The sequence below is a fragment of the Patella vulgata genome, chromosome 3 (assembly GCF_932274485.2).
Source record: "Patella vulgata chromosome 3, xgPatVulg1.2, whole genome shotgun sequence".
In the NCBI taxonomy this organism is placed as follows: Eukaryota; Metazoa; Mollusca; class Gastropoda; family Patellidae; genus Patella; species Patella vulgata.
This window is the reverse complement of record NC_065881.2, coordinates 80070505-80084595: the sequence shown is the minus strand read 5'-3', so window position 1 is coordinate 80084595 and position 14091 is coordinate 80070505. Positions and strand designations below refer to the sequence as shown.

General features: G+C 36.9%; 1 protein-coding gene across 1 annotated transcript in view; it reads right to left on the bottom strand.

The window, feature by feature from the left end:
- Positions 1–14091, bottom strand: part of LOC126814392 (helicase-like transcription factor) — a 35649-nt gene that overhangs the window by 4756 nt on the left and 16802 nt on the right. Inside the window, exons 10-24 of the mRNA XM_050539489.1 lie at positions 13631–13707; positions 12512–12979; positions 12321–12386; positions 11986–12051; positions 10673–10770; positions 9471–9614; positions 8828–8963; positions 8562–8697; positions 6994–7173; positions 6391–6518; positions 5692–5900; positions 4866–4994; positions 3990–4102; positions 3118–3298; positions 680–760 (exon numbers count right to left, since the gene is read on the bottom strand). Of these exons, the coding sequence (XP_050395446.1) occupies positions 680–760; positions 3118–3298; positions 3990–4102; positions 4866–4994; positions 5692–5900; positions 6391–6518; positions 6994–7173; positions 8562–8697; positions 8828–8963; positions 9471–9614; positions 10673–10770; positions 11986–12051; positions 12321–12386; positions 12512–12979; positions 13631–13707 (2212 nt within the window). The remainder of the gene's footprint in view (positions 1–679; positions 761–3117; positions 3299–3989; positions 4103–4865; positions 4995–5691; positions 5901–6390; positions 6519–6993; positions 7174–8561; positions 8698–8827; positions 8964–9470; positions 9615–10672; positions 10771–11985; positions 12052–12320; positions 12387–12511; positions 12980–13630; positions 13708–14091) is intronic.

Below are 14091 nucleotides of genomic sequence, written 5' to 3'. Positions count from 1 at the left end.
TCCCATCCAAAACAACTAGACAGCTTTCCTTGTCAGGCACTCCGTCCTGCACCACTGACAAGGGGGAACCACGTCGGAAAATCCTGATGAACTTTCTCGGCCAATGCATGGATCGAACAGGCTAGCAAACATCCATTAAGTTCAAGGTGAACAACTATCTACATAATGTCCAGGTATAAATTTAATTAAGTAAATTAATGGAATTTATATTGCAAAGTATAATATCAGTCCATAAATAGTTTTATTCTGTTCAGTATTAACAAAGATATGATGAATTGAAAATTTGTAAACATCACATCCGGGCCCAAAAATTCTTAATTATATACTAATGTCCAAAAGAAAGTATACACTGTGCATTTTGTGCTGCATCAACCAAAGTGGTTTTTCCATGGTATACGGTATTTGGGTAGAATGTCAATTTGTTTCAAATTTTTATTTTGCTTAGAAATGTTGAGTTTGGACGCAAGAGACAAACTCAGTAATGCTTTATCAAATTTTTTTAATCTAAACAAAACTTAGTCATACTTTTAGTGTGTATACTTTCTTTTGGACATCAGTATATGTTAAATAACCAAGTGTTCAGGATGAATTTAGCCGTGAAGAATCAGAGACTGTAACAGTGGAGAAAAGGGCTTAGTAATGTATTTTGATTTACATATCACATCTACTATCTGCATACCTTGGTAATGATAACATCTCGTTTCTGTCCTAATCTGTGACATCTGTCAAAACATTGTTCCTCAGCTGCAGGGTTCCATGCCTGAAAATTTAAATATTCTTTTTAAAGTTTCATTTTAAATGAACTGAATGAGGTTCAGCTTTCTTTTTATTTCCCCCTGCACAATCAGTGTTAATGAAGATAGGTATATGCATTGTTTTTGCCCACTTTTCATCGAAATCCAAAGGCCAAGGGTTCTTTTACATGTACATGAGGCCACAGTTTTTTGGTCCATCCAATAGACTAAACACTTGTAATAATAATAAAATTTTTCCGTCACATAATGAATATTTGCTATTGGTCGGTATTAACACCAGATGACTGTGCTTATTGGTATTCTAGGCTGTCCCAATAATAGAATCGGGGTCAGTCACTAGATGCCAGATACTGAAAAGGTTAATTTAGGATATAATAACATAACTTTATGAATAACAATCACTATATTATTTCACGGATAACAATCAATCTATGGGTAACAATCAATCTGTGGATAACAATCATTCTAGTAGATAACAATCAATCTATAGATAACAATCAATATAGTTATATGGACAACAATCAATATAGTTCTATGGACAACAATCAATATAGTTCTATGGACAACAATGAATCTATGAATAACATATGGTTCAACTTCATTTCAATAATTCGTTTGCATGTAGGGGTCTTTAGCAATGGGAGGAAACTGGAGAACCCAAAAAGGTTGCACAGGCAACCCTACTCATTGTCACGTTTAACCGGGGAATCGAAACCACGCCACATGACTCAATGACAGACCCTATAATACAACGCATAAGAGCTAACCATTCGGCCAACTGTGTTGTGTTATATACTATTCAAAAAAAGTAGGGGATATTTGATTTTTAAGTGTTATTAAAGTCACCTAATGAAACTGACGAAGAAACAAATGACAAAATGAAATGAAGTTCACATTCATCGATTTATTCCAAATGATCGTTAGACTAAGTAAGGCACAGACTGACCATTATAAGGGTAAAATGATACCTGGGGTCAAACAGCAAAGTTACCACAGCATCACAACCAAGTCAGTAACGGGTAAATCTTCCTCTGTTTGCCAAACAAGCATTGATCCGACGTGGCATACTCCTAATGAGACGTCTAAGGTCATTTTGGTCCAGATTGTCCCATTCCTGTTGCAACGCAGCAAGTTCTTGGACATTGGCAGGACGTTGTTGACGTTGACGTAACCTCTGTCCAAGCATGTCCCAGACATGCTCGATGGGGGAGAGGTCGGGACTCAGTGCTGGCCAAGGTAATGTGGTGATGTTCTGTTGTTGGAGGTAACCTGTAACGATCCTGGCCCTGTGACATCTTGCGTTGTCATCCTGGAAGATGAAACGGCGGCCATGATGTCGTGCGAACGGCACAACATGGACTGCCAAGATGTTGTCCCGGTAGTACTGGCCTGTAACACGCCCTGCAACAACATGTAAAGCCGTTCTTCCAGCAACAGTGATGCCTCCCCACACCATAACAGAACCACCCCCAAATCGATCATGTCTGATGACGTTAACGTCTTGGAAGCGCTCGTTTCGACGACGCCACACCCTCCTACGTCTGTCCAAAAAATCAACAGTGAACCTTGACTCATCTGAAAACATCACATTGCTCCAGCGTCGATTATCCCAGTGTTGACGATCCCTACACCAACGACGTCTTGCCTGAATGTGATGATCTCTCAAACAAGGGATCACGCGAGGACGTCGGGCGCGAAGGTGACCCCTATGCAGTCGATTCCGAATCGTCTGGCCACTCACTCTCACACCAGTGTCTGTTTGAAGACGAGCGCTGATCTGATTTGCTGTGATGACACGATTTCTCAAGGCCAAGGTACGGATAAATCGATCCTGGGCTTGAGTTGTCGCCCTTGGTCGACCTGAGCGTGGTCTGTCCTGTACAGATTGTGTATCACGGTATCTGGACCATAGCCTGCTTATGACAGACTGAGAAACATTCATCGTCCGCGCCACAACCGCCTGTGTTGTGCCGATCTGTAGCATGCCAAGGGCACGTAACCTTTCATTTTGGGTAAGCCGACGCATATCAAAATTTGTTTTCTGGTCACTAAAACAATTAAACTGATGTTTCCACCCTGGAATTCAATGCCACAATGACTGTAACATTCAAAGTCAGAGTCGTGCAAATCTTGGGTTGGACCCCCATGATGATCCCAAGCATCACCTGCATTCCATGCGGTAGCTATTGGTGCGTTTGGGTGTCACATGTAACTGGAAATGTTTCTTCTGTTAGGTTCTATAGTGACTTTTTTCGTAGTCATTTGCATATTTTAGTATTATGCCCCCAAAATCAAATATCCCCTACTTTTTTTGAATAGTATATTATGTTCAATCACTAAATTACATTTAAAGATTACTTACAGGATCCATAAGGAAGACGCGAGAAGCAGCTGTAAGATTTAAACCGATACCACCAGCTTTAAGAGAGAGTAGAAATATAGTCGGTGAGCCAGGGGATGGATCCATAAAGATGTCTATATTTTCTATTCTTTTTTTATTCGTCATGGTACCATCTAATCTCGCAAACTTAAAACCATTAAGTCTAAAAATATAATTATCAAATAAGTATGTTAAAAGCGAGGTATAAGGGTATTGGAAGGTAAAGTGGTCATAAACAGTTCAGTTTAAAAAATTCACTGGTTCATCAATTAGCGATAACATCGAAGTCACCAACTCGACAATTCAATATCTTATTCTACACAGCTTAATCGACACTGAAATATACTCACAACTGATTATATACCATATAATTAAGAAAACAAAATCGACATATCAAGGGCAGATAATTGCCAAGGTGAATCTATTCAGGAAGATTATTTACCTTTAGCGGTGGACACATTAGCTGAATCATTCGGCTGAATCGTTTGGCATTAAATTTTATTTGGCCGAATGGGTGGACATACTAGGCGAATCATTCACCCGATTCACCAGTTGATTGCATCATCTTTCACATCACATGATTAAACATGGCTGCGACCATGTCTTCAAATGAAATCTACAGTCGACACACTAGGTGTATTTCGAAGCCGAACGATTCCGTCGAATCTTTCGGCTAGTGTGTCCACCGCTTTTGATATTTTTGTTTTCTTTATTAAATGTTAAATAACCAACTTGAGTACATTTCAGTGTGGATTAAACCGTGAAAAAATAGATATCGTTCAAGAAATACAAATATAGACTTGTGGCTTTAAGAAAAGTAATCCATTAAAATTTAAGTACAAATTATAACTTACTTGAGGGGTATTTCGATCAGATTTAATAAAGATGTGAACTGGGAGACAATAATACTCTTCACTGTAGGATCTTCAGATCGAAGGTTAACCAATGATTTTAATAAAGCATCCACCTATGGGTAAAAAAGGTTGTTAAAGATAGATTGCCTGGCAGTAAAACAGATAGGCCAAGAACATTCTATTCCAGTGCATCACCTAAATTAGGCCTCCCAATGTGAACAGAGAGGCTTTAAAACACCCATTTTTTTTTCTACTCATCAACATTATTTGTGTACAAAAAGAAATGGCACCCTTTCAATCACACTCAGTTGAAAGATAGGTTTCCAGGCAAAAAAACATATGCCAACAGTCATTGACTTCTAAAGTAATTTGTATTCCATATAATTGTGTTGTGTTAAAAATCATTAGGGGTTAATATTATGGTATAACCACATGCTTTGAATTTCACGCGCTCAAGATAAGCAGCGGTTGATAATAGCTGGCGATAATCTTTATAGTTTGTGTCAATGTGGAAGTCTGATAGCAACCTATTTCCACGCTTGTACTTCAGAATAAAACCTGTGGGGTCTGCTGTTGCTATCTACTACGGAATTTTTGGAAATTGTTGAAAAGTTAATAAGCTTCTTCAACTCATGAACATAAACTATGTACATAATTTCCAGGTCAATAGTATGACACCGTTAGCCTCTAGATCTCCCACAAGCAAATTGTTTACAACAGAGGGACAAAATGAAATGGATGAACTTTGTCGGCCAATGCAGGGATCGAACACCCGACCTCCAGGCTAGCGAGCCAGCGTTTTACCCACTCAGCCACCGTGGCCCCCCACCAGGGGCACGAAAAGAGATGAGAGTGTAAATAAAGTAGCCAACAAACCTTACTACTGGACTGATAATTTTCATCAGTAATAATCAGATTATCTTGTATTTGGTCTTGTTCTTTTGGTACTTCTATTAATTTATCTTCTTTTAGTTCACCTCTACATAGAGGACAAGCTGCATTCGGCTAAAATACAATACATATTATTAATATTATTACAGCATATTTATAGTGCGCCCTTTCATGTAACATGTTCAGGGGCACTTTACAAAGTGACAATGTAAATCATACATAAACAACAAGATTATGGACATGGTAACGATTGTATAGAGAGTCAGTTAAAAGCCTGATAAATTAAATGTGTTTTAAGTTGTTTTTTAAAAGAATATGGAGATGTATAACATCTTAATCAAAATGGTAGATTATTCCATAAAACAGGTGCTTGATAACTAAAAGAGCGCTGACCATAAGAGACTAGTTGAACTATTATTTATATTATTGTTAACAAGTTATTCATTCCTCTATCAATCAACCATACTACCCCACAAACCTATAAACTCTCAGATTACCCCAAGACAGATGGGTACATAACCAATGTTCTAGAGTCTTGTCTGCGGCCATATCTGTAGTGTTTACCTTCTTTGCTCCAACCCCCTTCGTTCTGTATTAAGAGAGATGTCCGGGGACAAAACTTTTGCTTTGATCCCAGCATAGAACGAAATGTCAACTCTCCCTGTTCGAAAAGCTCCCCGCACCACCATTCCACACGGATCCCACCTCTCTATTGAAACCCTCATGTTTGATTTGCTTAACTAAGCCCCCTTTTATCAATGGATACCCTGTAATATTGAGTACCGTTATTTTAAATATAACTCCTACTTACGTTCCCTACATTGATGACGTTAGTAATACAAGCTCTACAATATACATGAGCACAGGGTGTTATAACAGGAGACGTTAAACTCTCTAAACATATAGGACATTCTTCATCAGACCCAGAATTTAATACATCCATCAACGCATCTATTAACTTCTTCTTAGTTTCATCATCAACTTCTACTGTTGGACCATTCTTAGTCATACCTAACATTTCTGTAAATTAAAGTAAAATCTTTTATCATAACAAGCCAGCTGTGAGTCTTAAACCCAAAATAAATAGATGATATCCATTAATTACTTGCACACTTATCTTTTCATAAAGCATCGAACAATTAAATTATGAAACAAAACAATTACACAAAGAACATATACAACATTCTAACTCGATCAGAAGCAGAGTTTTATTGTATTCCAAAACATACAATGCCCCAACCCAAAAACCTAAATATCTGCACTAGGAAATGCTTTCCATACATTTCCTAATCTTTTTCCTGGGGTAATAATCTCTCTCCCCAAAAAAAGACTAAGGCTACGCCAAGGGACAAGAAATTGGACATGCATTTATTTTGAACATTTGCATATTGAATGACTTTTGATATGACATCACATATCTAAGATGGTTACGATGACCTCAAGAACCATAAAGGTCGGTTCTCGGTTCAAATAGTATGATAGTATGTTCATATTTATTTGAAATACTAACCCATAGCTCTTTGAACTCCATGAGCAGCTTTAGAACATAACATAGGATGAATACACAACTGACGTAATCGTAATAATATGGCTAATACTTGACTATAATGATGTAATAATGTACCTTCCTGAAAATATCTGAAAGAGAACAAACATGTTGCAATATTAAACACAAGTAGTCCGATATATAATATATTAATCTTAAAAAGCATTATTAATAGGGGAGAGAGAGAGAGAAATGGGGTTTCACATCCACTCAACACAACCTAGGTCATTTCGGGACTAACATATGGTTTAATTTTATTTCAATAATTTGCTTGCACGTAGGGGTCTTTAGCAGTGGGAGGAAACCGGAGGACCCGTAGAAAACCCACGTACAACCAGGGAATCGAAACCACGCCAGTTGACTCAATGACAGACTTTACGAGACAGCGCGCACACGCTAAGCATTCGGCCATCCAACCCCCGTTATCCAAATAAGACACATGCCTCAAAAAATTAAAATAGAGCAAAGCATATATTTTACTTTTGCATGCAAAAACCTTAAATAATAATCGATACATTTTCTTATGAATTCTTTTTAAACGTAAAATAACTACGAATGAAAACAAACCTGCTGATGATAAGTTTTCCCTCTGTTTGCATAGCACTATAAAGTTTCCTTTCATCTTCTGATAGAGTTACATGTTCCGTAAATACATCGCGGGCAGGTAACTCTACTAAAGCTTTACCGTTAACTTGTTGGTTTTTGGTTCGTCGTAAAGCTATATTAGCCATCAGAGCTTGAACTCGTCTACAAATTAATACATTATAATCATTAATTATTAAACAAATACTTCCATTTTAAATAAGTATTGTTCAAGCCACAATATTACAGACTAAAACACGGATAAAAAATACAGACCATACATACATGTAATAGAAATTGCAAAGACCACTAAATCATAACTGATTAGCATTTAGATGCAATTTGCTCATAATAATCAGTGAAAGAGAAAGACTAACATTCTAATTTTTAGTTATATTGTACACTTTCAGCGCACATGTCTTTAGCAGTGAGAGGGAACAAGATGACCTGGAGAAAGCTCATGATGTTGGGCAGGTGGCCTTATTCCTTGTCTCATACAAGCATGGGATCAAACCTATGACAAGAACTAAAGAGTACATGTTACACAGCCTAGTCACTTAACCTTCTTTTGGCATATAAAGAGAGAGAGAGAGAGAGAGAGAGAGAGAGATTGCTTGCGCGTAGGGGTCTTTAGCAGTAGGAGGAAACCGGAGGACCCAGAGAAAACCCACAAGGTTGGACAGGCGACCCTACTCTTTGCCACATACAACCGGGGATTCGAAACCACGCCAGTCGACTCAATGACAGACTGTATAATACAGCGTGCGCACGCTAACCAGTCAGCCATCCAACCCCCCTGGCACATAAAGAATCAAAGTAATCCTCCAACAATCTTCCTTGGATAGGTATACAGTAAACTGTCAGATTCGTATAAGTCAGATTTGTATAAGTCGGATCTTCGCTCAACTCGAATAAAATCGTTTGGACCCTTTGATTCTGCATGTTTTTCGTATTAAATTTCTGCGCGTAAGTCAAATTTCTTAAATCGGAACATTGCTCATCTTGGATCAAAATGTTCGGTCAATTTGAACTAATTCCGTCTTTTTTCCTTCGTCTAAGTCGGATCAGCAGTATCATTCAGAATTTGACTAAGTCAGTTTCGTACCGATGGTCTAAAACGCGGTTAGGTATTCCAGGCACAGCGTCCCAAAATACTTTTCCCTATCATTTGGACTCAAATGAGCATATTTGATGCGACACAATAATAGAATTTTCCTGGAAAATTCGAAACTCAATGTCGGCTGTACAAGACATTTTTCAAAGATAGCGACAAAACAGAAGTTATCTACTCACACCAAAATGGAAGTTATCTACTCGCACCAAAATGGAAGTTATCTACTCGCACATATGAACAAAAGCTTGAAATGTGCCTTTGAATCAATTATTATCTGGCTCTTGCAGTTTATTTCTAATCGAGCTAAGACCGAATTTTGGTCTTTGGCTAACTCAGATCTTCACTTAGATCAATCCACTTAGATCCATCCGACTTATGTTAAGTTTACTGTATAGGATTTGATAATCAACACAAGCATATAACCGAATTTAATTCTTACTTTATAGCTGTTTCTTCTCCAAGAGCTATTGGACGTTCTATTGTTCTAATCCACCATTGCGGATCAGTTAATGGACTGATCTTGAGAAAGTTGACCAATGAAAACAAATCTTTGATAGAATTTTGTATAGGTGTTCCTGTAATATGTACATATCAAAGATTATTACAAAAAAACAGTTTATATACATACACATACACACTAGCGGTTAACACGGCGTGGCATGGGTTTAGCCATGAACCGAAAGTAGCATAAAGTATAAAAATTACCTGTTAACACCCATCTTCTTTCAGCTTTTAATTCCAATATGGCCTGACACATGACAGTTTTCGCATTTCGTATGTAATGACCTTCATCCAGGATAATCCTCAACCAATGAACTTTCTTTAAAACTGAATCAGTACTCTACAATAATAAGTAACTATTACCTTAAAAAAGTCAAATAATTAAAATAATTGTATTTTTATTGTATTCAATGTTAAAATATGGTCACATACAAGACTATTACGCCTAGAGCCGAATTTCTTTGTATAAACACTCATTAATGAAAGAGAGAGAGAAATGGGGTTTAACGTCAACTTGACACAAACTTGGTCATTTTAGGTTAGGCTCATGGGAAGAAACCAGAGAACCCGGAGAAAACCCACAAAGGTTGGACAGGCGATCCTACTCCTTTTCATGTACAACTAGGAAATTGAAACCACGCTAGTTGATCCAACTTATTCCTCTAATGAACATCAAGTATGAACATTCTATCTCAATTAGAAGTAGAAAAAAAAGCTAATGAATGAGTCACTACAAGAACATTTTTATACTGTGTGCTCAATTTTCATAGCAACAAAAAGTAGGGCAATGTAGGAAAAACAGAATCTTAACAAAATAGTAGAAATAGGAAAGAGAAATATTTCTTACTTTAAAATCGGAAGCGACTGTTCCGTACGTTGATATTACAATATCCTGTGATTCCAGTAAATTATTATCTGTTGTTCTATTTATACCATAAAATGTATAAATCTCTAGATGAACATCACGTCTTAAATGTTCTTCAAGCTGACTCTACAAAAATATAAATAATAGCTAAATTATTACTTGTTAAAATCCCAGCATCAGTTGGTTTTCTGTGGTACCACTTCTCCCAAGATTCGATCTGAATTATGTTGACTCTATCTTTATAACAAGGAGTCGCCGCAGTGGCTTAGTGAGTAAGACATTGGCTTGTTAACAGGAGCCACGGTGGCTAAGTGAGTAAGACATTGGCTTGTTAACAGGAGCCATGATAGCAAAGTCAATAAGACAATGGCTTGTTAACAGGAGCCATGGTGGCTAAGGGAGTAAGACATTGGCTTGTAAACAGGAGCCACGATGTCTAAGTGAGTAAGACATTGGCTTTTTAACAGGAGCCACGGTGGCTAAGTGAGTAAGACATTGGCTTGTTAACAGGAGCCACGGTGGCTAAGTGAGTAAGACATTGACTTGTTAACAGGAGCCACGATGTCTTAGTGAGTAAGACATTGGCTTGTTAACAGGAGCCACAGTGACTAAGTGAGTAAGACATTTGCTTGTTAACAGGAGCCACGGTGGCTAAGTGAGTAAGACATTGACTTGTTAACAGGAGCCACGATGTCTTAGTGAGTAAGACATTGGCTTGTTAACAGGAGCCACAGTGACTAAGTGAGTAAGACATTGGCTTGTTAACTGGAGTCATGGTGGCTAAGTGAGTAAGACATTGGCTTGTTACCTTGAGCTACGGAGAGAGAGACAGAAATGGAGTTTAACGTCCCCTCGACACAAACTAGGTCATTTCGGAACTAACATATGGTTTCTAATTTTATTTCAATAATTCACTTGCGCGTAGGGGTCTTTAGCAGTGGTACGCAATATCATGGGTTCCACCACAATTTCTGGTGTGAGAATGTCGCTTCTAATAATGTTATAGTGAAGCTCCTCTATATAATAGTTTCTTGCAGCCCTGGTTTAACCATAATGCAAAATAAGCACATGCTTAGAGCACCAGCAAAGTTTTTTTTGTGAACTTCAATATCTGCTTAGAAGTGAAGTCCCTGCATAAGCTACATAATTTATCATATTTTGAGATAAAATTAAAATAATCTTACCACCCAGTTATTCATGACAGAAAGAGGACAGACTATTAATGTTGTTCGTGGTCCACAAGATTTTATCCTACCAGTTGTAGAATCACACTTACTCATCACTGAAAATATAAAATATAAATTACACACTGGTCTGTCAACTCATCACGGGATATATAAAATATCACACACTGGTCTGTTAATTCATCACTGGAAATATAAAATATCACATTCATATCACACACTGGTCTGTCAACTAAACACTGAAAATACGCCCACATTTTCGAGAGATGGATAGAGAACAAGCTAAAAAGAAAGTGATTTTTCCTACAATCAAGGGCCATAATTCAGGAAATTACAATTCGATATGCGCAAATATCGAAAGGAACCGAGATCTTTGTGTTATAAACTTACATTTCAAGTTTCAACAAAATCGGATAAAAATTGTGACCTCCATAGGATCCACAAACTTGATATACCATATTTTACGCTATTTGAGAACGAAGGGCGGCCATTTTGTCTGTCAATTTTGGGCCGATTTTCACGAAATTCGAACTCAGCCGTCCTTAGGGTGTAACGGTTATATAATAATACGTTTTTTTAAATCGGATAAAAATTATGACCTCTATAGGGTCCACAAGCTAAAAACGCGATTTTTCGTACGATCAGGGGCCATAATTCATGAAGTTACGGTATGATATGTGCGAATATCGAAAGGAACCGAGATCTTTGGGTTATAAGCATACATTTCAAGTTTAAACCAAATCGGATAAAAATTGTGACCTCTACAGTGTTCACAAGCTAAAAACGTGATTTTTCGTACAATCAGGGGCCATAATCCATGAAGTTACATTCCGATACATGCCAATATCGAAAGGAACCAAGATCTTAGGGTGATAAACCTATATTTCAAGTTTCGTTGAAATCGGATAAAAATTGTGACCTGTAGACTGTTTACAAACAATTGTGGACGGACAGGGGCGACGACAATATACGTCCACATGAAAATGTGGGTGTATAATAAAATATAAATTACACACTGGTGTGTCAACTCATCACTGAAAAATATAAAATATCACATATTACACTCTGTCTGTCAACTAATCACTGAAAATATAAAATATCACATATTACAGACTGGTCTGTCAACTAATCACTAAAAATATAAAATATCACACACTGGTCTGTCAACTCATCACTGAAAATATAAAATATCATAAATTATACCAGACCAGCTTATAGAATATTGCATATTACACAATAGACTATCAACTTATTACTGCAGTGTATAAGAATATGGTGATAACATAAGAAAATGTGTTATTTATTGTACTTACCAGACTTATCAATGTTAAAAGGTAACTCTTTACTGACTAAATCAGGTAATATATCATCATCACTACCTGTAAAACAAAATAAATATAACTTCAATTTATATTCGCAAAGAATTAAAGATATATAATGGGAGATAAGATAAAGAGCTGGCAGTTCTCACTATAATAGTTCAAAACTAGATAGCGTAAATGGAATTTGCTGAAAATTTCAGTCAAATTGATCGATTCAACAAGGGCTTTTGCATATTTATACTTTTGTAGGTAATGCGTCATTTATAAGATATCAATATTAATTCCATACAGATCGTATGATAACGTGTTTTTTTTACTATACATACCATTTTTATCACAGTTATAAGGTAAATCTTGACTACCTAATTCAGGTAACCAATCTTCATCACTAGCTGTAAAATAAAATACAACTTTTTTTTAAAATTCAAAACTTGTGAAAGGTGTACTTTAGCTCATAAAGTCTTTCATTAGGTCAAATCGTGTGGTTCATTAAAGAGTTAAGATTACAATTACTTACAAGCACTATCATCTGATGAAATAAAATTACTACCATCTATTGATTGGCTCTTAACAGGTGGATTATTTTCATCATTGAATTCTGCTGGTAGACTGGGCAGAGGTGGAGCATCATCTTCGACCTGATTGGTTAATTTCTTTCCCTTTCCTTTACCCTTTTTCTTGCCCTTTCCTTTGCCTTTATTAACTGGAGGCTCTGATTGCTGTGTTGCATTGGAACGAACAGTTGCATTGTGTGTGGTTGAAGCAGTAAGACTTGATATTGGTGTCTTATTCCTAGACTCATCTGACCAGCAGATGGCTAATTGTGGTGGCTGAAACCCTGGTATTTTTAAAGGTAGTGAAGCTATCTGAGAAGATTCTGGAAGGGGTTTAACTGGTGTGGGTGTAGATAAATCAATTATTATTGGTTCTTTTATTGATTTATCTTTCACTGAATCTTCTACATTTTGAATGTCTTCTTTCCTAGCTGTAAGAAATACAAAACAATTATAATGATACAACTGATATAACAAAGTCTTTTTACTGTATCAAGCTGTGTGCTTTGAGGGGAAAATTCTGTCCAACACTAACAAGGGGGGGGGGGGGGAGGAGAGGGGGAGAGAGAGAGAGAGCTTAGTTATTCTATTCATAATGTTTCTATTTGTTTGTTAAAAAGTATTGCCACCGGTTTCAGTCTGTTATGCTTGCAGTTCCAAAGTGGTTTTTTTAATTCACTTTGAGAGAGAGAAAGAGAGAGAGAGGGGGTTTAACTCCACTTGGCACAAACTAGGTCAATTCAGGACTAACACATGGTTCAATTTTATTTCAATATTTCGCTTTGCGCATAGGGGTCTTTAGCATTGGAAAGAAACTGAAGGACCCCGAGAAAAACCACAAGGGACTCGATACCACGCCAGATGACTCAATGACAGACCTTATGATACAGCAGGCACATGCCAACTATTTGGCCATTCCCCCCCCCCCCCCAAATAACTCGAGACAGCTACTTCTAGCTTATAGAAATAATTGGATATTATAGTGAATGTGTCTATTACATTTAATGTATCAAAACAGTTTTTGTCCATATATTATTTCTTTATTTTGACTGTAAATATACAATAAAGATATTCCTGCTTACATCGTTTGGTAGCTGGTTTCTCCATTTCCGTATCATCATCTCCATCATCCACATACCTGGCTGGTTGCTTCACAGCCCTGGAACATGATTGAAAAATGATAACATTCATAAATATATCATCTGAAACAATAAAAGTCTCCAAAATATTTATTTTAGCTTTCGTCCTTTGTCAATGAATAACATTTATTTACATAATTGTTTGTTTAAAATATGTACATCACTGCATAATTGAACTACGGCACTAGGCCTAGTACCAATACGACTCGCCAGGACAGCAACTGAATTCCAACTATCAATGGTTTTTTTATGTGCATGTCAATGTGTACATAGGGCATTGGGTTCTGTCCAATCTTCACTCCACACAAACTAGGTCATTTTGGGACTAACATATGGTTCAATTTTATTTTAATAATCATTTTCGGGACTAACAAATGGTTAAATTTTATTTCAATAATTCGCTT